Genomic DNA, 27,425 nt, shown 5'->3' with positions numbered 1-27,425 from the left:
CCAGATCGTCTAGCGTGGCGTCTGTCCGCATGGAAAGTCAAGTAGGGGGTTGTTAGAAGAGTCCAGTGTGGATTTTGAGGCAAACCGACTGGCAAGCATGTTAGCCTTGTCGGTTGCTGAGTAAACAACCTCGTGATTTCTCGACCGGTTTATGACTTGCGTTGAAAAGTATGTTCTTTACGACAGTTGGCAACGCGCAGCTCAATGGTTCCACGCTGAGGAAGTTTCACGCCACTTCCCGAGACCACTGTTGCAAAAATCAAAGTCATTCTTACTGTTTAGTCGTCTGTGACCACTCTCATTTATAATAGTTTTTTTTTATAAGCATGCGAAACCATTATAACCGCAGAGAAGTACTGTCAAAAAATGGATGAATTGCATCAGAAACTTCGACAACAACACCCAGCATTAGGCAACAGAGAATGCCCAATTATTCTCCGCTACAATGCCCAATAAACGTTGCTTAACGAACCCTGCAGAAGTTGAACCAATTGGACTGAGAAGCTCTGCTTTATTCGCCATACTATTCAGACTTCTCACTTACCGACTTCCCATTTTTTCAAGGATTTTGACAACTTTCTGCGTGAGAAATGCTTAAAAAAAACAAGCGATATCATAAACACCTTCATCGAGTCTATTGCCACAAGAACGCAAGAATTTTACGTTACTGGCATAAAAATACACTTGTTTTGCGTTGGCAAATGTGTGTTGCTTCTGATGATGCTTATTTCTATCAATAATTTTTTGTTTGAGCCGAAATGTTCAGCTGAATTTAAAAGTGAAAAACCGTAAGAACTTTATCAACTTGATAGTTCTCGCTTGATTATTTAATGTTTCCAAATTCATTATTTTCAGCTAATGCTATTTATCACAAAACTATTTCTGTTAAAATGTTTGGTAAATATAATAGCACGGTTTCATATGAATGCCGTTGTTTATAATAAAGATTTTAAAGACTTTCCATATAACTGACACTTCAATTACTTACAATTAAGTTGTACCTACACTCACCTCAAGAACATTACACTATCTCAGAAAACCTATTATTCCCTCATTTACCTGAATAAAAAAAGATTCTATGTGCATTAGCAAACACTGTTTTAACGCCGATTACTCTAGGCGATGTAGCAAGTGCGCCTACTGTGCAGTAATTAAAGACGAATTTGGAGATGGGTTATTTTTTCCAATTTTTTAAACGTATTTGAATTAAATACTGAAATTAATGGTGAAAATGTACTCCTAATTGCAAATGATGTCAACTTAGTGAATTGATGGCGGTTAAGTTTTTTTATTTACACAGGTATTACCACATTATCAAGGTAAAGAGGCCACTCGAGGATAAGGGTTAAAGAGTGTACAGTAGAAATTGAACAATATAGTAATCATTAATAATGGAAATTCCGTAAATTTGTTAACTTATATGGAACGGCTCATCAAGAAATTGTTTACGTTAGACTTGAAGAAAACCATATTGTAGTCAGCCGGAAAGCAGGAAAACGAAAGACAATTCCACAGACGTGCAGTTCTAAGACAGAAGCTTTGTTCATGGAGTATACGTTTTGGCACAGATAAAGTGTGGGGGAACTATTGATAGTGTTTTCAGCTAGACGAGTATTTTTGTGAAAGGTTGGTGAGGGGGGACCATAGACTGAAGCTCAGTCGAACACTTTCCATGAAAATAACGATACATCAGAGACAAACTCGCAACATCTCTTCTGTGAGATAGAGGTTGCAAGGAGGAGAAAAGGACATCTCCTACGAGGCTACGAAGTCTATTTAATTCTATCAAGGCAGGGCAAGTCCTTTCTAGTAGCTCCTGCCCAGATGTGGCAACAGTATTCCATCTTTGGACGTACTTGGCTCTTATATAGATACAGAATTGCATCAGCAGTGAGATATCTACTAGATCGTTAGAAAGATCCCACCATTTTCCCAGTGGTCTTGGCAACATATTTGATGTACGTGTTCCATTTAAGGTTAGGAGTAACGGTCAAGCACAGAAGCTTGTCAAAACGTGAGGCCTCTTGAAGACTAGAGCCATTCATTTCAATTGATACCAGATGTGAATCAGAGTGTTGATGATGTAAAGAGAGAAGCTTGGTTTTAGATGCATTAAAAGTAACCAGCCACTTCGTTCCCCATTTTACCACGTGCTCAAGATTCATAGGAGAGAGAATCGGGGAGAACTTGGTCGTTTACTGTCTTTAATGTGCTACCATAAATGGTAGTGTCATCAGCATACAACGACATGGATTAATAACCATTGTATAAGGTGCGAATGTAGAAACGTATGTATAAAATATACTAACTTCGCCTTTACAATGCGTACGAATGTGTATTTGTTTTTTTTTAAAAATGGCAATATATTCGTCTGTGAAAACAATGCACTCTATTTGATACTTAGAGCTCATGGTTATCGAAAGAGGTAGATGAGATAACGGTGATGGCGACGACGAAAGAATGCGAACACTCGCGTTTGTTAGCAGACATACATTCTTTCCGTAACTTCGCTCCCTTAACTCCCAAAAACTCGTTTTTATTATTAGTGCATACATCAAAATTTACGTCGTTTATTTTTTTTCTCATTTATCTCTTTTTACGTCACAGATCCCAAGCTGTTTATTCCTCAGAAACAATTCTTTGTTCCGTATTTTTGGGAAACCCAGTATTGCCCGGTTCCATTATCCAACAATGACCCCTGGTCACCATTTCGAATCTAGTTCGTTCAGTAAAAATCATTTTAATTTGGCTTTTGGCAACTTTCTTGTGATCCCTCCCGTAAATACCCAAGAATTTCTATTAAAAAAATATTACAATAAAAATATGGAAAAACAAATGCCAACAGTAAAATATTTGAATACATAATATATGATGATGATGATGATGATGATGATTATAATGATAGGATGATGATATGATGATGCTATTATGATGATAATATGATGATGTTTATGATGATGGTATAATGATATGATAATTAAGATATGATGATATGGCGATATGATGATATGATATGATTATGATATGATTATGATGATTGTGATATGATGGTTAGACAATGATTATGCTGCTGATGATGATTATATGAGTATGGTGATATGGTTGTGATGATGATGATGATGATGATGATGATGATGATGATGATTGTCTCGTAAATTTGGGGGTTACACAGTAAGCGAACGAAACAAAAGATGTATGCCTTCTGCTGGACACATCCTATAAAACATCACTCACATATATGTGTGTGTTTGTGTGTGTGTGTGTGTGTGTGTGTGTGTGTATCAATTCCCGATTTCTCACTGGAAACCTGTCTTTCAAACTGACTTATCAAATACTTATCTTTATTAATCTCTCCATCGTCAGATCACTTTTAGAATATAGTGTTCAGCTCTATATTTGATTCTTCGAATCTTGACAAGCTTCGAACGACATGCTGTCGGTACTAATGTGATATTATATAGGACGTTTAGACAATGATCTGATTTTTGCCTACAATCTTCTCAATTGTCATTATAATCTTCCCTGGGACTTAGTATTCATTTCTGTTTCAGTAAACCGTGAACTCTTTCACCGTCGTTTTCTATTGAATCGGAAGAAAAGCCGCTTTCTTAGACAGGATGTAAACTCTTGCACTTCCACTATCTTCTGAGAAACCTTGTGTTCCGATGGGATCACTAAGGTAACAATATTAATTATGGAGAAAATCCAACGCCCTAACTAGGAACATTCTGAATTGGGGAAAAAAACGTTGATAATTACCTTAATCCAGAAACGACGAAGAACAAAACATAGACTAACCTGGATTTTTTAATCATATTCTTTCTCACTCACAAACATCATAATTTTATAATTGACATCCATTAAGTAAAGTAATAGTCTATAAAGTAAAAGTAGTATGTTAGTGTTTTTGAATTTTCGTTAGATCAAGTTATTTTTCGTGGCAGTTTTGTGGCATACTCTCTTTTCTTCGTCACTTTAGAAGATGATAGGATTTTTTAAGTATTTCCAAGAATGTAAAAAATGCTTGTTTTATTTTTTCAATAAATTAAATAAAAATATTAAATTCATTACTTGTTGACTGTTATTCTCATCTTTATATGTTGTTAAGGGTGGCAGCTCCCAGTAATAAGAGAAACAATGCAATTAGTATCGAACATAATATTTTTAAAGGAGAATGCTAGAATTAGTGATCAACAATTAAAAAGAATACATAATACTATTTAAATGCGATGTTAGATGTGAGAATTAGCGATTGTAGTTAGAAATAGCTATAAATACAAAGTTATGTCAGAGAGGTAGAATCAGATAATATAAATTAAGGAATATCTTTGTGTTGCCAAAAACGTGTTGGAGTCATATATAATATGTAAAATCCACATGAACAAACATTTAAATGATTGCACACGTTTTGACGTCACAAAGAAGGATAGAACGGTGCTTATGTATGTTTGGTGCCGCGCTATTTTAAAATACTTTTTCATGTTGATTTCAAGTTTCACGATTATTCTTTAATTAAATTGTTAGGCGGAATCACAGAATAATTACAAAATACTCTCCCCTCTTCATTTAAAGAATGGCTTTCTAAATAACATTATTATTTCAGCTCGGTACCAAAAATACATAAGTGCCATAGATTCAATATATATCAGTTAAGTTAGGGTTCGAAAGCAGTTGCGGTTGGGTTGGAGTTGAATGTCAGAGTCGCGAGAGTTGGCAGTTGAGAGAGGAGAGTTGAGTTAGCCCAAGCCTCTTTTCGAGAGCGAGGCAGAAAGAAAGACGGACCAATATAGACATCTAACAGGTATTGAATTCATTACATTCTCATCACCAGCTGGAATAAATGTATTAATGCTTTTGTAAATATTTGTCTTCGTCGTTAGTTCAAGCGCAAGGTAATGTGTTTTTGTTTTCGTCTTGTAAAATAACTTTATAGGAAACCCTTTCTACAGGTATTGTATGTACCCTCTTTCCAAAGTGTTAAATGTATATCTCCTCTGTATTAAAAAACTGTCCATTGCACGTCTTTCTCTTCACCTACTTAAGCATCTTATTAATAATATAGACTCTTCAAGAATTCGACGATTTGTAATTACGTAATATTATAAATGTGAACTCTCCAAGGCATTGCGTCATCGTCGTCGTCACTGTGTAACTCGTCTATGATATAAATCTCACCTGTCTGTTTAAATATATGTATGAATGAATGTATGTATGTTTTGCAAAAATCTTTGACAGGGGAAAAGGATTTTCACGATATCAGTTATCATTTTGAAGTTCGACTCTTCGGACGATAAATATCGAAAACATTGGCTAAAAACATTAATTCTTTTACCTTGAACTAGGCAGTTTTCTACAGGAAGAGGTCGGTTTTTCGCCGATGTTTTCGATTATCTAGCCTTAATTTGACAGTGTGCCACTTCCTGTTTGGCGATGGGCGCACCAGCTAACACGTCACGTTTTTTTTTTTACTTTCTTTTCCTCCTTTGCGGTACGGGTTCGAATCTGTATGCTTATCACCACTATTTTTTTCGCTCGCAATTTTCCTTTATGTTTTTTATCAACCAACACCCTCACACACACCTCTACCTTTTTTTCCGCCTTCGTGTCACGGGTTCGAGCCTGCCTGCTTTCTACACCTTTATTTTTGCTCGACACACACCTACAAACATCCGGGCAACGCCGAGCATTTAGGCTAGTTATATATAAATGATGTATCGTCCTCCGTTATATGTCTTGTTCCCGTTATGAGCCCTCCCATACAAAACACATAGTTGTTGTCTCACAACGTTTCGGTCAAATAATTCTCTGGCCTGCATTGGGTAAGATTGAACCCGCTATCTTCAAGCAATGTTCACCTGACACCGTAGACAGTCAACGCCTTTATCAGCGGGTGCAGTGGATAAAGAGGTTTACCACCAGAAGAAAGCCAGAGTATTGAGGCCTTTATACGGAGGTTAACCGCAGTGTATAGAGGCGTTAACAGCGTGAAGAAAACCAGAGGATACAGATGTAAACTACCTGAATAGAACAAAAGGATTGACGCGTTGATAGAGTTATGAACCGCAGTGGATAGAGGTGTTAACCGCCAGACTAAGGCCAAAGGATAGCCACGTTGATAGAGGCGTTTACTGCAGTGGATAGAAGTGTTAACCGCCTGAAGAAGGCCAAAGGATAGAGGTGATGATAGAGGCGTTTATCGCAGTGAATAGAGGCGTTAACCGCCTGGAGAAGGTCAAAAAGTACAGGCGTTGATAGAGGCCTTAACCATAGTGGATAGGGGCGTTTACCACCTGAAAAAGGAAAGAGGATTAGTTGGTTGAAACGTGGTGAAACAGCAGCTATGGAAGGCAGTAATAACAACAACAACAACAACAACAACTATAAATATCAGAATAATAGTCCGCAAAATCATAAATACACAAATTATGAAGCCCCATCTGAAATGATTCCAAAAAAATAAAATAATATTAAATCCAAGTTTAAAAATTCTATCTTTTAACATAAAGTGAAAAAAAATAAAAAAATAAAATTGAAACAGCGAAATAAAACTGAAAATGAAATGTAACGCTGACTTGTTAAAATTAACTTTTCGAAAATGAACATGAAAATGGTCTCATGACAAAAAGTACAAAATGTACACCAAAAATAAAACAGAAACAGTCGGAGGATGCTACACTACAAATCCAATCCCCAAATAATTAGGAGGTAATTCTTGGTATATCAATATTGCGTCGAACGATTATATACAAGACAAGTTTCCAGCGAGAAATCGGGAATTTATAGCGCACACACACAACCCCCCACACACACGCACACACACACACACACACAAACACACACACACATATATTATAGTCTTTTTCCCCTCCCCCCCCGCTTCCACTAAGAAATTGATAACTCACTTTTCGTGTAATTTTTCTAATAAAATGCATTACAATTTATTTAAAGTATTACTTAAATCAACCATGATGACTGATAATATGCGACATTTTTAAATGATCTTTGTAAAGAAATTATACTAAAAGGGAAAGGTAGTTTGCTTGAAGCATTGTTGATAAAGAAATATGCGAGTGTTTTAGAAGGATGACAGCAACGTAGGATACCAGGATGGTAAAATAACGTGACGTCATGTAAATCAGTAAATATGGAATTACTGTCAAATATAATCGGGATAGTATAATGTGTTTGATGATTTCGAGAAACACCCAGCCAAAAGACAAAGTAATTCTTGAGAAGATGACACGAGACCAGATACTACGGTAATATTACACACGGGACCCACCTGTTGTATGCAGTGTCTGTCACAAGGAACACAGGACTAGTTATTTTTGTAACACAACCGTACGTCACCCATGTCTCTTACGTGGTCGTCTTCTCTAACGTGCTCTCTCCTTTTATGGTAATTTTCCTTACAGTGATCTCATTTTGCATTTCATATGCCTTTGCATACGCGCGTCCATGTTCTGTTTCCCTACATTACTTTCTGAAATGGGTTTTGAATGGTAGCACATTAATATGAAATGGTATAATAAATAACATTGAACATTAAAAGATTGCACAAGAGTAAAATCAATAGAAGTAGAAGGGAGAAAAAAGCCGCCCTCTTAATGTAAGACTAATAAAACACGGAAAGCTGTCATGTGAGCAGAAATCGAAAAATCAGTTCATGAGAAGAAAAAGGCATCCATTCCCCAGTGTAGGATGATGTTAAAATATTAGATATAGAAGAAAGATGGAAGGTTATTAAAACTCAAGGAGGCAGCACATATAGTGGATGGTTACGATATCCTAAGCCGTCCAGGTATTGAATATAAGCACATTTGGAATTTATTCATTACAAATTTATATGGGAAAAATAATAAGAAAAAAAAATTATAATAAAAAAAAAGTTTATTTTCCTTATTTATCCCTTCCACAAAATATCCTCAGCTCAAAGAAAGATAATAGACCCCCTTTTTTCTTAGAGTTGCATCCCTTGATATGTGTTTTCTAGAAATAAAGAACACACATGTAAGATGTCTATCCACGGTTTTGAAAATGTTCTAAATAGACTATCAGCAAGGTCACCCGATGTTGCTCCGGATTAACCCAACAGTACTAGAGTTTCGGTGTAAAACATAAGCATCGAAAATCCGTGTGAGTAGTAAATGTTAATTTTGTCATTTTAAAAAGTAAACATATTGTGGAGTCGATTTTTTTTTTTAGTTTCAAATAAGCCGTGTGACAACACAAAAAAAAAGAATCATGTTACAAACGATGGATCAGTGCGATGAATGTAACTATAAAGTTGGTCAAAGGTCACATTCAGTACATGTCAGAATAACCTTGATCTGCAAACAAAATCAACAAGTGACATAAAGATGTGGCGGGGATCAAACGTGAAAGACAAAACTTAATCAATGTTACGATCTTTAGTACATTTTTAAGTCAGTCTCTTTCAGAAAGCCATCCGAACCAGATAACGTCAAATATGTAGAAGAAGCAAAGACAAAAATTACTACGATGTCTGTCCGTCTGCGTCTCTTATTTTGTTAAGTTAGAAAATTAAGTTTAAGATGTAAACAACTAGCTTAAACAAACAAGAATGCGAACCGAGTATAACTGATATCTAGCTCCGGCTAAAGGTTTCTGGCGTAAACATCAAAGCTTCTATCGAATGATTGTACACACTTCCTTTTCCTTTAAAGATGTATATCTAAAAAAAATCGGGAATTTTGCCATTTGAAATCTTTGTAGTAAATAGATAGGTTATCTTTACAAATCGACGCCCCTTGGCATTTCATTTTTATCTTAAGATGCAAAAAGAAGTAAATAATTTCCCACGATAATATTAAATCAATTATTTCTAACAAAACCATATACGAACACTTTTCAGCGAACGTCTCCTTGTGTCTTTCCTGCATGAAAAGTTTATTTATTTATTTATAAATCTAACAGCCGAAATGATGTACAGTCACTACACAGAACACTAATGAGGAGAAGCACTGGTGCATATACCACTAGTCAAAAGAGGAGTCTTCAATCTAATAGGTCTAACTTTGTCAACTAAAATCCAGCCCCTGTACTATCGCCGCAACGTTGCAGCTCTGTGCCTGTTTTACAAGTGTTTTAATGGAATTTTCTCTGATGAACTGGCTGCACTTGCCCCCTTCAACGTGCATATCCCCGACAAATCCGCTTAGAAAGAGAATCACACTTCTTCAGTGTTGAGGTCCTAAATGTCAAAAAGCTTTCTACTCTATTAGTTTGTTTTTTTCTCCTGAAACAGCTAGCCATTGGAAATTTCTTCCTGTTACTTGCTTCCATGACTATACTGATATGCAGAAGTTTAAATGTAACGTAAACCAACAGTTTGTTAATCTCTTCTAGTCACAGCCCCAAATAGTAGCCCCTTACGTCCATTTGGCGATATGCCTTGTTAGGGGTTAACGTCAGTAACTAAATAAAAAAGTTAAGACCAGAAAGTACGTAAAAAAGCGTTCATTTGATTGCTTATTACTGAAATATTACACGTCGATTTAAAACATAAAAAAACGTTATTCATTACTACCGGAGGGGGCAGCGTTTCCTGGTGTAAAATACGCTTAAATATGATATGTTAATTTGTCTAGATTTTGTATATAGAGTTTTTATATATAGAGTTGTGATTTCAAAAGTAAAAAAAATTATTTAGGTGCCATCAGTTAGAATAGAAACCAAAGATTTTCAAAAATATTATCTAACAAAATAGTTACTTGGAAGTATTATTTTTTCCCTAAAAATGTAACCTAGTCAGTGATGGCCTTTTCTCTTCCCTGCAATCTCTTTCAAAAAGAAGAGATGCTGTGAGTATGTTTCTGTTCTACTGTTATTTTCATGGCAAGTGCTCGACTGAACTCAATCTATGATCTTCCCTTCCCAAACTTTCACAAAAACACTTGACTAGCTACAACCACTAAAAACTATTTCTTCACTCCCCATTTGTGCTTAAATCTAAACGCAACAATAAACAAAACTTCTTTCCCAGACCTGCTCATTGTGCATTTCCGGGCAGTATCTGCAAACGTTGTTAAACGTGTCCAGAAATGCACAGATGTCAATGGGGAGCACTTCCAGCATCTTTTAGAACACTAAATGTAATGTAAACAATAAAAAGAATGGTTCTACTACATTTGTTGGACTACTTTTCCGGGGGGGGTGACCCTGTATATACGCTCCTTGTAAAAAATTTAAGAGCACTTGAAAATCTTTCAAGTGAAACCTTTTTGTAACGATAGATTTAAAACTCCCCCAATTCAAGGTTACTTATACTAAGCACAAAACTACTAATAAATTACTAATATTACTAATACAATTACTATAATAATATTATTACTAAATTACTATAATGATATTATTACTAATATTACTAAATTACTAATATTATGCACAAAAGAAAGCTACATTCCAGGCAATTAATTCAGAAAATTATATTTTTTATAAAATGATTTTACACTTGATCAAAATGATAAGACTAATGATATAAATTGTTTTTAGATATGTTACAGATTAGCAATCACTGCGTAAGGTGTCACCAAGAGATAACATGCAAGCTAACTTACTGAAGTTGAGCCCGCTCGCATTCTAGATTTCCATAAACAAGGTTTTCACAGCGGGCCATATCAGCTAAGGTAAATCGCAGTAAAACTGTGATTTGGAACTTTCTAAAGAATGCTGAGAATTATAGAATAGCAACATCTACTGGTAGGCCCCAAAAATCTCCAGCAGATGAGAACGGGTTGTTAGGAAAGACAGGAAACGTTCTGCTCGTCAAATTAAAACAGTTACAGATGCTGATTCAATTCAGTAATCACACGTACAACAAAAAGGCATGGTAAGTAAAAAGCGTAAACAAATTCCTCGTTTAGTCGTAAATACCAAACATGAGATGCTGAAAAGTGGAAGAAAGTACTGTTTTTTTATGAGGAAAAATAAAATCTAGATGGTCCTGCTGGCTTCCAAACATGCCTCCTGAAAGTTTCTTCACGCCTCATAGTAGAGGAGGGTCCCTAATGGTATGAGGTGTATTTTCTTACAGAGGGATTATGTAGCTCCAGATGGTGCAGAGTTGTCAGAGAGCGACTGGTTATATTAGCATGCTACAAAAAACATCGTTCATGACGGAGGGTTATCGTTTTTTTGTTGGGGGGGGTAGTTATTTCAACAGGATAATGCTGCAATCCACTGCACGATGAATATTTACATTTCTGCAAGAAAATGGGGTTTAGCTCTTGGGACATCCTGCATGCTAATCGAACTTGAACCCGATTGGAAATGTTTGGGGATGGATGACAAGAGATTTTTATCGAAATGGCAAACAATATTCAACAAAAAATGAACTTTTTGAAGCCATCTTCAGAATGGAAACGCTATTCTTAGCATGCCCCAAAGACTCATTATTAAATTTCGTTGTTAAAATTTTCCATGCACTTCTATTACATATTCGTAGAATTTATACCCTTGGTCTTATAATTTTGATCACGTGTGAAATGCCTTATTTTATAAAAATGTAAATTTCTGAATTAAATGTTTGGAATGTAGCTTCTTTTTTTCATGAATTTAAAGGTTGCAGTAACCGTAAGTGGAAGGCGTTTAAAATCAATTCAAAAACGGTTTCTATTTAAAAAGATTTCAAGTGGCTGATGATTTTTACATCAGGGGTGTATATACTAGCAGACTGACCTGACGTTGCCTGGTATTGAATAATGATCAACGAATATTTCACGCTCCCATACTTTTATTGTCATTGAAATCAGAGAAATCGCTAATTTTGCAATCAAATCGATTAATTTCCTGTTCTATTACAGTACACATCATGGTGCACCAAGACGAAGCTTCACATACATTGTAATCTGCATTGCACTCTAGAGAATCAACTTTTGATGTTGTAAAATTAGTTTTATATATAATGGCTGGAATTAAAGTTTAAAAGTCAAAATTCACGCATCATGCTTCACTTGTGCTCTAATCAAAAGCATTATTTCTGAACGCGCTACTGTCATATCAATAAACATACTAGTGATTTTTATATATCGGTCTTTTAAACTTGTGCGGTATAAAAACTTCTCAAATCTGTGGCCAAGGTCGCTGGGAAAATGGTGGGATCCTTCTACCGCTCCAGAAGATATCTCACAACTGATGCAATTCTCTATCTGTATAAAAGCCAAGTACGTCCAAGGATGGAGTACTGGTGTCACATCTGGGCAGGAGCTGCTAAAAACAGCCTATCCTGCCTTGACAGAGTACAAAATAGACTTTGTGGTTTAGTGGGGGATGCCCTTTTCTCTTCCCTGCAACCTCTCTTCCACAGAAGAGACGTTGCGAGCCTGTCTTTGTTTTATCGCTATTTCCATGGCAGGTGCTCGTCTGAGCTCTAATCCCTCGTCCCCCCTCGCCAAGCCAATCTTTCACGAGAAACACCCGTCTGGCTGAAACTACTGTCAACAATTTTCCCCACTCTTTATCTGTGCCTAAATCAAAACGTAGATTCCATGAGCAAAGCTTCTTTCTTAGAACTACACGCCAGTGGAACTCCCTGCCGCTTGCCTGTTTCCCACCTGACTACAACTTGGACGTCTTCAAGTCCAACATAAACAAACTCCTGACAAACCGCCCCCTTAAGTAAGACACTCTAACTAAACACCCAATACTAATGATTACAACAATACTATCTCATTGATTACTGTACACGCAATAACCCTTATCCCTGAGTGGCCTTCGGGCCTTGATAAGTGGTGACCCCCCATGTAAAAAAGAAATGCCCTTGTGATGTTGAACTGTGTAAGGTATTCACTTTAGTCGTTTTCCTTTGCTTCTCTCATTGGATTATTTCAATTATCAGTTATCGATATTTATCAAAGACATTCCGATAGAAACCCTATCTAAAATTATTGCCAAACCTATAGACTACCTTCGCATGAAATTCCATAAAAATTGGCCTCGTCGTTTTCGAATTCGAAGGGAACGAATTCACACGCACATATATACTCCAAAGTTGATCTCTGATTCACCCCTTCCTTTGTGTGTGATATTTTAGCGGAGAGCATAGATCTAGTGTTCTGACCTATTTTAAACCTAGGTTAAATGTGATTTTTAAAAATTTATTCTATTTTATGTTAGTTTATATATATATATATATATATATATATATATATATATATATATATACATGACAATTTATGTATCTGCATGTTTATTTTATTTATTTATTTTCTAATGTTAGTATTAATTTTAAAATTATTTTGTATCGCTATCCTAGAGTAAAGTTTATCCTGTGAACACAGTTGTTCGCTATTTCTCTCCTACAGTTTAATAGATGATGGGGTTCTTTAAAATATAGGATAGCAATTTTTTCATGAAGGCATAATCTACCTTATTATTTTCCTTTGAGTTCCCAGTATTTATTTGCTAGAGTTTTTTTTTTTTCATTCAGTGTTTATTTTTTTTATCTTTAATGTATTTTGTGATCATAATATAGGGTTTGAAATCTAAGGATATCATACCTACGTAATATTTTTTGTTTTTCGGGTTTTCTTTCGCAAATATTGTGGCCTGATAAGCTATGCTTTTGGTTAGACATTTATTTTGAAGTGGGAAAAGTGTGCGGGATCTGCAGTTGCATTTATCTTGTTCGTTATTTGCATTTTTATTTTTATTACTAATATGGTTGTCGTTGTCAGGAGTTGGTGTATTATTATTATTATTATTATTATTATTATTATTATTATTATTATTATTAATTGTATTTCTACTAGTTACATATGTGTCCTTTGTGTTAGTTTTATTTTTTGTCTACTTTTTATTGTTTATTTTGTTGTTGTTTTCATTGGTGTTATTTAATATTTTGTCATGTGCTTTAATTATCATCTCTAAATTTGCGCAGCAGCTGTATGATAACTTTAGGTTATTTTTATTGAAAATTTTGTGTAAGGGATCGATCACGGAGTAATGCATGTATGTGCATATATATATAATATATATATATATATATATATATATATATATATATATATATATATATATATATATATATTATGTTCTAAAACCGAGGTGGCGTTCTATTTGTTGAAATATGAATTAAAAGTTTGATTAAACAAATACGACCTGCTTTCGTCATTAATAGTTACAAACCATATCTGTAACCATTTGTTTAACAATGTAGTTCAGAGAAAATAAATTGCGATCTGTAGTAACTGACTGAGCGTTGTGTATGTATGTCTGTTTGTTGTAATTACGTGATCGATTGAGAATTTACTCTATAATTATTAATATGAAATCTGCAAGAAGGAAAATATCATATTTAAGCTTATTTTACGACCGGGCAACGCATAGCACCCTTTCTAGTTTTATTTAAAATCGTCTGATTCGAGAGCTGTTCCACATGCCTAGCTGTACAGTGATCAATCTGCAGCGTATTCTTATACGAACACACATACACACCGATCAGTCAGTCACTAAACCTTGCTATTCGTTTCCGCTTAATGAAACACAAATTGCGTTATTAACAGTAAAATAAACAGTTACAGATATGGTCCGTAACTATGAATGATTAAAGCATGTCGTGGTCGTTAATCCACCTTTGAATTTTATATGTCCATAAGTACACCGCAACCTAGGTTTTCGAACATACTAATTATATATATATATATATATATATATATATATATATATATATATATATATATATATATATATATATATATATATATATACAGAGAGAGAGAGAGAGAGAGCATTTTTTAGGAAAAGGAAATCCAGCGGGGTGCCCAATTATAAGGAAGATACGAAAATAAGAGCGTAATATTTATATTTTGTTTACAGGAAGTTTTAGCTGAGATAAGTAATTGGTACTGTCGGTTTCAAACCCGATAATAAGGACCGTTTTAGATACCCATATCAAGCTCACTTCAGTCAATACTCATCCCTTATTATCGGGTTTGAAAACTTAAGTCGGTTTAATCTGCGGTATGTAAGCTGCCTTTGAGCAATTGCGCAACTCGAGGTAAACCATTGGGGAGAGTGGAGCTTGCTATAAACGTTCCGCATGGAAATATGTGCTTCAATTGCTGTTTTGAACCATTCAGTGGTCTCATTTGCGCGCTGTTCAGCAGGAAGAGAAAAGATATTTCCCCATGGGGCATCTCTGATAAGATCTCTGATGGCTTCCCAGCCAGCCTTTTTATAATATCTCGTTGTTTTGAGCACTGGATCTTCAGTTTTGAGTCTTGAGTTTAGGGCGATTTCGAGTTATTAAATAATTATCAAAAACTCCTATTTCGTGCTAATTACAATTTTCAAATAAAAGTTAATTACTTATCAAAAACCTTCTGCCGGTTTACAAATACCTGAAAGATGCTGATCCAATAAGCAATCAGCTGTAAGCAAACGGCAAGTTTCAATGAACTCCTAAAAGTATGGTCGTGTTTTGGATACGAGGTGCCTTCAATAAGTTTCCAGTATTTTTACAGACATTTTTATGGCCGTAGACGCTTAGAAATTAAATATTGCAATATATATATTGCTATATTGCAATATATATATTGCTATACATCTTATGACATTACTAACCGATTTTTATGTATTCAGGTTCAAATAAACAGCAAGAGCATCAATCAGAATACATGCTACTAAAGCCTAATTGTCACAACTAGTAAATTTCAAAAATGCAATCTGGAGTTGAGGACAGTTTAGAAGGACAATACGCAATAAAATTGTGTTGTAAAATTGGGAAAAATGCAACACAAACGTATGGAATGCTTCAGACTGCTTTTGGACCATCTTGCATTAATCGAGCATCAGTTTTTGATTAACATAAGAGATTTAAGAAGGCAAGGGAGTCTTGAGGGATAATGAGACGTGTGGAATGTGTAAGGTAGTGAGAACACTAGAGTCGATTGACAAAATAAAGAATTTGATTTATAAGGGCCGTTGTGTGTCTATAGAGCCAATTAGTGCCCAGGTTGATGTCAGTGCGGGACGGTACAACAAGAGCATTGCGGGCGAAGGAGATTACATTGAAGAGGAATAGATTTTCATGTGTTTACTATCAATAAAAGTGTCCATACGAAAAAATTATTTTACTCAAAAAGAATAGTTTGTGTTAGAATGAAAATAACTGTGTTCACAGACATATTTGTGTGGTTTTGCTAATATGAAAAACGAGCTTTAGTTGTAAATTTTGTTTTCGCCTCCTCGAACGATCCGAATTGATCCATTGTTTTTTATTCTTTCTTTCTCTCTTATAGAATTATTTGCTTCGTTATGGCTATCTGAATCCGGATTATTCCATGCGAACAAATCCTTCTAAGGTGCTTGTCTATGCCATCAAGAATTTCCAGATAAAATCCCTTCTGAATGTCACAGGTAAGAAAATCATGAATCCCTCTTTTTTTGTCTTCTTTTCTTTGTTCAGATGCGTCAACAGATTTTATAAGAGATTATGCCCGTCGGTCTGTCGCCCTGTCACGTTCAAATTGCTAATTTACATGTCTATAAAAGCAAGAATGTGTAGTGTGAGGACACTTCTCAACCTATATACTCCACTAATTTTTGATCTACAGACTTGCAATTTGGTATCTTGTGTATTCAGACATGTGAAAACCTTTCAAATAATCCGGAAACGGGGCTGATAAGAAATAAGATTCATATGTGCAAGTTTTCGGATTTTTATATTTTTGCTGACTGAATCATGACTGCGCATACTCCAACCGTTTACCGTATCTTTGAATAAGTAAGTTTAAAAACACTTTGTGAAATTCGTGCAAACCTGTCCTAATGGGTATCGTACTTGGTTCCCTGCATTTAGGTTTCGATGTCAGCTGGAGTATTTTTTTTTTATTTTACTTCGAAGTAAAGTGTTTTAAAAAAGCATAATACTCGCATTATGTTTCTTTTTTTTTAATATCTAGTAATTTAGTAATTTTAGTCATTTTAGTAATTTAGTAATTTTAGTAATCTTTAGTAATTTAACGTTACGTTTAATACCGGGCAACGCCGGATTCATCATCTAGTATACCTATAAAAGTGAAAAAGTGTGTGAGGGGACACTTCTTAACCTGTATATTCAAGGAAGTTTTATCTACAGACATGAAATTTGGTAAATAGGGTATATAGGTATTCAGGTATATGAAAAACTTTTTCATCGGTTTTCATCCGGAAAATGTGCTGCTAAAAGGTCAAAGTTGAAAAAAAATTGATACTTGGATTCCATTGGATCCTTATCTGCTTGTAAACTATTTTACGCGGTTTGAAAACACTTTTTAAAGGTCGTGGCAAGCTGGTTTATTGGTTATTGTACTTTACTCAGTGTCTTTAATGTTTGGTTTCGATCTCATCTCGAGGATCTTTTTTTAACTTACAAGAAATTGTTTTGAAAAAACAAAATAGTTGCATGTACATGTCTCAGTTTCCTTTGGGCTTTTTTCTTCATTTTTAAAATTAATTTAATGTTACGTCCAATACCGGACAACGCCTGGTAAATCTTAAATAAATTTACTAATTTCAAATTCAACAGTACTTTTAAAAAATAAAGAACGACTGCATTCTTATTAATTTATTTATTGCAGACTATGACCTTCATCTTTCTTAGTTGTTATTTCACGACGTTTCGGCCAACTATTCCTCTGGCCTTCATCAGGTGGTATTCGGAGTTCCTATCCCGTCGTGGTTACTTGACGAAGGTCAGGGGAATAGTGGGCCGAAACGTCGTAAACAACACCTAAGAAAGATGAGGATAATAGTCCGCAATAAATAAAATTAATAAATAATACTCATCTCAATAATGAATTCCAATTAAATAATGTATGTAACGTTTGAACTTGATTGTTTTAGCTTAGCAAGGTTTAGACTTTTTATGTTTTAATATGGATAGCGTAACTTTTGACTTGTTAGTTTTAATAAGGTAATTTCAACCTGTTAGTTTAATAAGGATAGTTTTAACTTGTTACTTTAATAATGCAATTTTTTTTAACTTGTTAGCTTTAATTAGGTAGTTTTTAACTTGTAAGTTTTAATAAGGTAATTTTTTAACTTGTTGGTTTTAATAAGGTATTTTTAACTTGTTAGTTTTAATAAGTTAATTTTTTAACTTTTTAGTTTTAATAATGTATTTTTAACTTGTTAGTTCTAATAGGGAAATTTTTTAACTTGTTAGTTTTAATAAGGTAATTTTTTTTACTTGTTAGTTTTAATTAATTATTGTTTAACTTATTAGCTTTAATAAGTTATTTTCAACTTAGTAGTTTTAATAAGGAGTGTTGTATCTTGTAGTTTTAATAAGATATTTTTAACTTGTTAGTTTTAATTAGGTAATTATTTTTACTTGTTAGTTTTAATAAGGTAATTTTTAAATTGCTAGTGTTATTAATGAAATTCTTTAACTTGTAAATTTTAATTAGGCAATTTTTAACTTGTTAGTCTTAATAAGGTAATTTTTTACCTTTGTTAGTTTTAATAAAGTAATTTGTTAGTTTTAATAAGAGAATTTTTAACTGGTTAGTTTTAAAAAGGTAAAATTTTTACTTGTTAGTTTTAATAAGTTAACTATTTTAACCTGTGTGTTTCAATAAAGTAATTTTAACATGTTAGTTTTAATCAAGTAATTTTTAACTTGTTAGATTTAATAATGTATTTTTTAACTTTTTAGTTTTAATGAGGAATTTTTTAACTTGTTAGTTTTAATAAGTTATTTTTAACTTGTTAGCTTTAATAAAGTATTTTAACTTGGTAGTTTTAATAAGCTAATTTTTACTTGTTAGTTTTAATAAAGTATTTATAACTTGTTCGTTTTAATAAGTTAATTTTTTACTTGTTAGTTTTAATTAATTAATTTTTTAACTTATTAGCTTTAATAAGGTATTTTTAACTTAGTAGTTTTAATAAGGAGTGTTTTATCTTGTAGTTTTAATAAGGTATCTTTAACTTGTTAGTTTTAATTAGGTAAGTATTTTACTTGTTAGTTTTAATAAGGTAATTTTTAACTTGCTAGTTTTATTAAGGACATTTTTAACTTTTAAATTTTAATAAGGAAATTCTTATCTTGTTAGTTTTAATAAGGTAATTTTTTACCTTGTTAGTTTTAATAAAGTAATTTTCAACTTGTTAGTTTTAATAAGGTAATTTTTAACTTGTAAGTAATTTGGTAGAGACTGCAGAGGCCCAAATTTGACTCCAATTTTTACCCTTTAACGTTTATTGTTTTGGATTCCAATCAAATAAAAATGTTTGATCCATGTCTAAGTAACCTTCATCTAACAGTTCAACTGTTTAGACCCCACATAAACTACCTCTAGCATTTCATATGTTTGACCCAAAATTGTCGGAGGAGTTCGGTAGAGTTTTCAAAGGCCAAATCGTTGAACATTGACCCTTTGGCTGAAAACCGATAAAAAGATTTTCTCAAATCTCAATACCCCTTGTGTCAAACCTCAAGTCTGTAAACTGAAAATTGACAGAGTAGTGTGGTAGGGAAATATACACACACAGAGACAATTTTACTTCTATAGATATATACACGAGTTAAAAATAACCAGATATTTTCAATTTGATAAAAGTTCCATCATAGCCTATTTATTATGGGGTGGAGCTGGAACGGTTTAACATCTCAGCTCCACCTAGATAAAGGCAAAACGTATCCATGCATTGACATGGGAGAGGAGACATCTTCAAGCACTACGCTACATGATTCATTTATTAAAAATATTAAAAGTGTATTCATTTGTCAAAAATATATTTTATATTGTCCCTTCGTTAACCATATTTTATTGCTTTTTATTTATTAACGATATTAATAAATTGTGTTCGTTAATTAAAACATAATTGTCTTTATTCATAGAAAATCATAGCAGGGATACCAGACTTAGCCCGATCTTAAAATACGCTTAAATATGACATTTTAATTTTTCCATATTTCCTATATATTATTATAGAGTGGCGATTTCAAAAGTAAAAAAAATTGTATTTGGGTGCCGTCAGAAAGAATCGAAACCGAAACATTAAAATCTGGTGACGTCACCACTGTAGCAACGTGACACGCAGACGAGCGTTTTATAAATTAAAAAATAAACCAAAATGAATGTACAAAGTGTATAACTATTTTTGCAATTTTTACCCCCTTATAAACTATTTTAAATTGCTAAAGACTTATCAAAGAACGTCCCGTAATAAATCCAATCATTTGAGGCCCGTAGCGCCGGTCAGCGCCTTTTAGTTTCGGGAGGGATAGAGTTTAAAAATATGGAGACAGACAAACAGTCAGATAGACAGACAGACATAAAGACTTTTATATATTAGATTTTAAATGCACTCATTCGTTATAAAATTTTATTTATTTAATTTTAAATATTAGTAAGAAATGCTTTCTTTAAAAAAAAAATCAATTATTTTGTTCATTAAAAATAATAATTGCTTTCATTCAATACGAAAAACTAAAATTGCACGGCTTTTATTTAATAAGTAGCCTGGCTGCCATGCGTTTCCCGGGTATTTGAAGGTGTGTGTTGAGAAAAAAAACTGGTAGTAGACAGGCAGGCTCGAACTCGTGACGCGAAGGCAGAAAAGATATGAAAGAAAACCTGACGTCTTACCCCTACTCCATGACGACCCCGTAAGTTCAGAACGTTTAAATTAGTAAAGTCATTACAACCGATACGATGACTTGCAAAAATGGCGACACAAAAAAACGACTCTCTTTGTAGAAAAGTGCCCAGGTGAGAATTACGGAATTAATGCTTTTAGTCAATTTTTCTATATTCATCGTTCGAAGGGTCCAGCTTCAAAACAATATCAATCTCGTGAAAATCCGTCGCCTCTGTCGAAAGTTTTAGGCAGACATACATACATACATACATACATACATACATTTAAACAGATAGGTGAGATTGCTATTATAGATTATCTTTGTTCATAAAATATAATAATTGTCTTCATTAAAAATAATAATCAGTGTGTTTATTTATTTAAAAGAACTATAAATGCCTTCATTCAATGGAAAATGATAATAATTGTATTCATTCATTAGGAAATACAAATAATTGCCTTCTTTCATTAAAAAAAATTGCATTCATTCATAAAATAATAATAATTTCCTCAACTCATTAAAAAAATAATAATTGCCTCCATTCATTTAAAAAAATAATAATTATCTTCTTCGATTACAAATATTTTTATTTATCTTAATTGATTAAAAACGAATAATATAATCCTCCATTCATTAAATAATAATAATTTCCTTTATCCATTACACATATTAATATTAGTCCTCATTCATAAAAATATAGTAAAAATTGTCTTCATTTTATTTAAATAAAATTGTTTGCTTCATAGAAAAGTAATAATTGCCCCCATTCATTAAATAGTAATATTAATTGACTTCATCAATGAAAAATATTAATATTTGTATTCATTCATGAAAATATAGTAATAATTGCCTTAGTTTAAAAAACAATATTTTCTTATTTATTAAAAAAGAATAATAATGGCTTTCATTTATTAAAAATATTAATTACCTTTATTATACATACAAGATACATTAATTTAAGAAGAAGGAGAATTACCTCCCTTCATTAAAAATATTAATACTTGCGTCTATTTATTAAAAAAAAAACATTTTCATTGTCTTCGGTAAATTATTTTCAGGTGAAATGGACGATTCCACTATGCATCAAATGCAGAGGAAGCGCTGCGGTGTTCCAGATTTCTCCGGTCCTAAATTGAGACAAATATTCCATAGTCCTACAATTCTAATTGAATTGAGCAAAAGAGATGCAACTCAAGGTTAGTATAAACGTTCTTATATGTTTGCCACATTCACTCTGCGTTCATATTTTTTAAAAAAACATATTAACGACCATATGACGCTATTAAAAATCTCCCTCTCTTTGACAACGCAAGCTCCCCTACCTGTTTTGAATTTCCTACGTCTTTTTTATCCGTTTCTGAAATAGAACAGCATGACACTTTGCACATGATAATGTTTAAATATTTTTACTGGTGTTTTTGTTTTCTTAATTTCATTCGTCCAGAGCCAGTCTCGAAATGAAGACGAAACGTTGATGAACACATAACTCGATATATATGTGTATATATATATATGTATATATATATATATATATATATACATGTATACATGTGCATATATATATGTATGTACGAAGTGTATATATAACTATATAACTACATAACTATATATATATATATATATATATATATATATACGCATACGTATGCATTTGTATGTATATGCGTGTGGCTTACTTACTGATACGCTTATGTGTGTATGTGTCTGCCTGACTGGAAACTCTATACGATGATATGTTTTCATCCACCCCTTTCACCTTGAGCCAAACTCTTCGAACAAAAAGCAAAACGCTCTGGCCTTGGAGCCTCTGCTCCGCAAGCTGAGAGGGTGGAGGCAAATTCGGCCCAGCGCGGAATGACTCTACCTGGCGGCTCAGCTTCTAAGGTTCGCCGATGATGTCACGGTCTTCGTGTCGAGCTTAAGAGACATTGAGATCGTGTCGGAGGCACTCGCACAGTACGACAGAATCACGGGGGCCAACATAAACCGCAGTAAGTCGGTCGGACTGTGGTTGGTCACTTGGAGTGGCAACGCAAACCTTCCGGCGCCCTTCAGCTAGACGGATGACACGGTTCGGATCCTCGGCGTGTGGTTCGGACCGAGTCTCCATCTTGATGAGGATAGGTCGGAGGTAGGGTCAAATGTGGAGGCTGCGGTCAACTTGTGGCTTCCTAGGAAACTTTCCTATAAGGGTAGAGCCGAGGCGTGCGCCACATACGTCTTCCCTCTCATCCTTTACCGACTCGCTGTACTTCCCCTGCCTGCACAACACCTAAAACCTCTTTTCGAACTCTTGTCCTCGCTCCTTTCGGACAGATGAAGACACTGTGTAAGCAGACAGGTCTGCATTCAACGTCCCTATGAAGGAGGTTTTGTAATGCCGGACTTGAAGTGTCATCGAGACGCCGAGAGGCTTGTCTTCCTGAGCCATTACCGTCAAGAAGAACAACTGTGGCACCCCGAGATCATTGCCGCCTTTCCCGACCTCATTCTCGACTCCTCTATCAAGAGTCGTCGCAGGACGTGGGGAGATTCAGCCTTCCTGAAAGAGTGCCGAGCCGCGCTAAAACGACTACCAAGGTTCAGCGACCTTGTGACTGCTACCCATAGAAAACTCTACAGGGATCTAGTGAGGGGGGGGCGTCGATGACCCGTTATGCGCGCGTTTGGGTTGGCAGCAGAGTGAGATTCGCTACGCGTTGAGTTGGGCGCCAGGTTCGAGTCATCTGAATAATTCGAAGTTCTCTCTGACCTGGCGATTGGCCCAAAATGCACTTCCACTTAACAATGTCGTCTGCTTGTCCCTTTTGCGGAAAAACGGCTGTAGAAACGACTGATCACGATTTCTTCGAGTGCCGCGAACTCCGCCAGTACTGGTGGTATGTCAGTGAAGTGACGGCTCGCATCGATCCTGAGCATCCTCGCCCGATTACCGTATCCAATGTTGTTGACAACGTGAGGCCGCCATGGGACAGGGAAAGACAAATGGTCTAAATTACAATCCTGGCCATGGCGAGAATGGTGATTTGCACGTCGCGTCTGCAAGGTGGCCGGGGGTACTGGCCTTTTCTGATCAGGATCTGATCGCTTTCTTTAAACACCAACTACGGGTGAGGATTAGATGTGATAGAAGAAGTTTGCATCCCGCAACATTTGACAGAAGATGGATACATGTAACAAGTCTGTGTGTACGAAAAGGAGCCGAATTTGAATACGTGTTCCGCGCCTAGGTGTGGAACGCGCAGTTCTATCAAGTGTAATTTTATCCCTAGCCTCTTAGCTAGCTGAGTGAGTGCTCCACCAGCTCTCCCCTATTAGGAAGCCTCCAAGATCCACACCTCCATCTAATTGTATTGTTTCTTTTCACCCCTCTCTCTAAATTTCACTTTTCTTGGAGAGAAAGAAATCAATCATTAACCCCCCATTCCCCACCCCCCAAAATTTTCTTTTCTCCATTTCGTCTCATCTAAAGAGCATCTTCACTTAGAGACTGGCCCGCAGGAGCTCAGGTCCCTTTACAAACCAAAGCAGAACGGGCAGTCTATCAACTAGATGGGGTTAGGAGGGCCCTACTAACCACTACTTGTATTTTTTCTTCCCCCGCCCTCGACATAAATGAATTATTGTATTAACTTTATTGTTATCTTTTTTTGTTTTTACACGCTAATAAAAAATGTTTTAAAAATTGGGTTCTAAGTAGGACGTCCCCAAGTTCGAAAGGACGAATGTGGTATTATGGTGAAAGAAGATTCTAGCTAAGAGAAACTTTTGTTAAGTTCTAGAGTGGGAAGGATGGCCAATGGCCAACGACCCTCATTGTTTCCACCCTTTTGAGTTGGCCTTATGGTTAAGTTTTTTGTTCATGTTCATTTTTTGCCTGAATAAAAAAGATGTAATATCTCAAAGTGTAATATATGTTCCGGCAGATGCTGTAATCAAAGACCATTGCCCTTGTTGCAATATTTGGTCCATGTAAGAGACAACCCTATATACCAAATGGACTTCACTATCCAGCTACCATTTCCCACCTCTCGGTAGCTGGCCCCCTTCCTCCTCCCCCTCTCTTCAGATTAAAAACACCCTTGTGCCCAATTTACTCAGTGGCCAAGAAAATAAACGCAACCACTTTACCTGACCTGTGAGTCGATTTCACAGTGTAGTATTTGTTCTTCAGATGCTGCACTTCAATTTCTTGTTCTCTGTCAGTGGAGGAGAAATCCTTCACGACTGAGACAATTTTTAATTTTTGTTCCTTTTCTCCACGTTAACAAAACGACCTTGGTTTCTAACTCCGTCCCGTGGGGAGGCACTGTAAATAGGAACCTCTTTCTTTCTGTCTTTCCTTCTTAATGTTTCCTTTACGGTGGACAAAACTCATTTTTTATGTACTTTCTTACCTTACATATAAATGATTTCAAATATGTTTACCACCCTCCCATTTCTGATGGCAATCTAATTACGTAGCCCCCTTCCCCCCTTCTTCTATTTCTTGGTTCCTTTTTTTCTTCTTTTTTTTCCTTTCCCGTTTTTCTTTTTATTTGTCTCTCTCTTTTTTTGTCTTTCTTCCCCCCCCCGCTTTTTATTCCTCCTTTTATCCTGTTAAGTATTGCCGTTCTATTTCCCTTTGGAGTCGAAAATGTCACGTAACCTATCACCCCTTCCTTTTCTTAATTTTAAATTTAACATTTTTTTATATTAAAGAAATACATTTTTCTTCTTTTATTTGAGAACCAGTCGTCTTTATTGGCACATAAACCATATTACGTCGCCTGACGAGAACTTTATGTTTTTGTTAATTCTCCGAAACATTAGTATGTTTAATTGTTGTTTGATCGTCTTTATTCCGTTTTTATTATGCTACGATCATTTCTATAGATATTTATAAATTGTTTCCAAATAAATATTTATATATTGTTTTCCAAATAAATATTTATTGTTTTCCAAATAAATATTTATATATTGTTTTCCAAATGAATATTTATATATTGTTTTCCAAATAAATATTTATTGTTTTCCAAATAAATATTTATATATTGTTTTCCAAATAAATATTTATATATTGTTTCCTAAATTCTGCATAATTTTATACTCTTTTTTGCCTTTTTTCACAGCTCACTGGGACAAAACAGATTTGACCTATTTTATAAAGAATTATACACAGGATCTTCCCAAAGAGGTCACTGATGAAACAATTAAAAGAGCCTTGCAGGTATATCTTTAATATCATTTACATAAAGTATAATCAGATGCTTCCCTATCATATTGACCGACGTAGCTCCATAAATAAAAGCGTATAAAAATACTATGTAAAACAATGCAGTATTGTTTCTTTCTTTTTTTAACAAAAACACTTCTTTTATTTCAAATCGATCTATTATTTTTATATTCAACCCGACCAACAGTTTTTCCTTTATTAGTAATGTAAAAGTTACAGCAGCGAGAGATGCCCTTTATCAATCACGTGTTATTTCACCGCTAATCAAATCACCAGGTTTTAATATTTCGCAAGATACAAAATGTTCGCGTTATCGCTTATAAATTCTACGGATGCCCTTACATGTAATAATTGTCTACATTTGCTCACATCAAGTCGTATTTTTAAGTTTTAGCACACATTGAATATTTATAATGCGTGTTTTATTAATTCATCCGTACGTCAAATATAAGCAACTTAACATACGGGGGTCGTTCCAAAAAGTAAGAGTTCATATTTTTAACTCAAAAATTAAAACGTTGAAGAGTTAGGAAGACGGGAGTGGTAACATTTTTTACAAAGGAGTCACCACTTATCAAGGCCCAAAGGCCACTAGAAGAAGGCGGTTAATGAGTGTACAGTAGTCAATGGGACAATATCGTTGTAACCGTTGATCATGGAAATTTGATTAATTGAATTTCTTAAAGAGACGGCTCATCAAGAACTTGTTTACGTTGGACTTGAAGACAACCATATTGTAGTAAGCCGGAAAGGAGGGAGACGGGCCTGTGGTTTTAAGAAAAAATCTTTGTCCGTGGTATCTACTTTTAGATATAGGTACAAATAAAGACTGAGGGAAATTATTGGTAGTTGTTTCAGATAGACAAGGGTTTTTCGTAAAAGTTATACGAAGAAGGATTATAGCTCAGACGAGTACTTCCCATGAAAATAAAGATAAAGCAAAGACAGGTTCACCGCTAATCAAATCACCAGGTTTTAATATTCCGCAAGATAAAAAATGTTCGCGGTATCGCTTGTAAATTGTACGGATTCTCTTACATGTAATAATTGTCAAAAATTGTTAAGTTTAAGCAGATAATGAATATTTATTAGTCGTATTTTATAAATTCTTTCACACCAGTAATTTTGTGGGTTTTAATGAGGTGGTAAAACGTAGGGAGCTTGCTATTTATGTGAAGTTATGTCTGCATTTTGGGGGGACGGTTCTAATTTTAATATGTCAGCCTTTGCAAGGTTGATATTGTTTTGAATCTGTGTTGATATGATGTCAGCAACTGCTAATTGCACCCCGTAACCACTTGTCGCCGCACACACATAGTCTATAAACTAGAATGCTCCATTTGTAAAAAAATCTACGAAGGCAGCACTATAAAATTCCTACATATAAGAATAAAAAAACACAAACACAAGTATCATCATTCCACAAATACTTCAACATCTACAGAAATTTCAATATGTATCAACGTCGATATTTTTGCCATGGAACGCAGTATTCGGAATCTTCGCATAAAAAAAATCGCTACTAATATCTAAGCTACAGCTGAACCTCAACACAAACTGGAACTCGGCTCATCATTCATTATATAACATTATATAGAGCTTCCACCATAGACCTTT

General features: G+C 34.6%; 1 protein-coding gene across 2 annotated transcripts in view; it reads left to right on the top strand.

Annotated features, from left to right (window-relative positions):
• The window catches only part of LOC145254721 (interstitial collagenase-like), a 127,767-nt gene that overhangs the window by 35,215 nt on the left and 65,127 nt on the right, over positions 1 to 27,425 (top strand). For both annotated transcript variants that reach the window (XM_080113443.1, XM_080113444.1), the window contains 3 exons: positions 16,263 to 16,380; positions 21,652 to 21,789; positions 25,705 to 25,802. In XM_080113443.1, coding sequence (XP_079969569.1) covers positions 16,263 to 16,380; positions 21,652 to 21,789; positions 25,705 to 25,802 — 354 coding nt within the window. The remainder of the gene's footprint in view (positions 1 to 16,262; positions 16,381 to 21,651; positions 21,790 to 25,704; positions 25,803 to 27,425) is intronic.

Source organism: Euprymna scolopes, chromosome 30, assembly GCF_053919585.1.
Source record: "Euprymna scolopes isolate OS-2025 chromosome 30, ASM5391958v1, whole genome shotgun sequence".
Lineage (NCBI taxonomy): Eukaryota > Metazoa > Mollusca > Cephalopoda > Sepiida > Sepiolidae > Euprymna > Euprymna scolopes.
The sequence above is the reverse complement of the archived record's forward strand: the minus strand, read 5'-3'. Positions and strand labels throughout refer to the sequence as shown.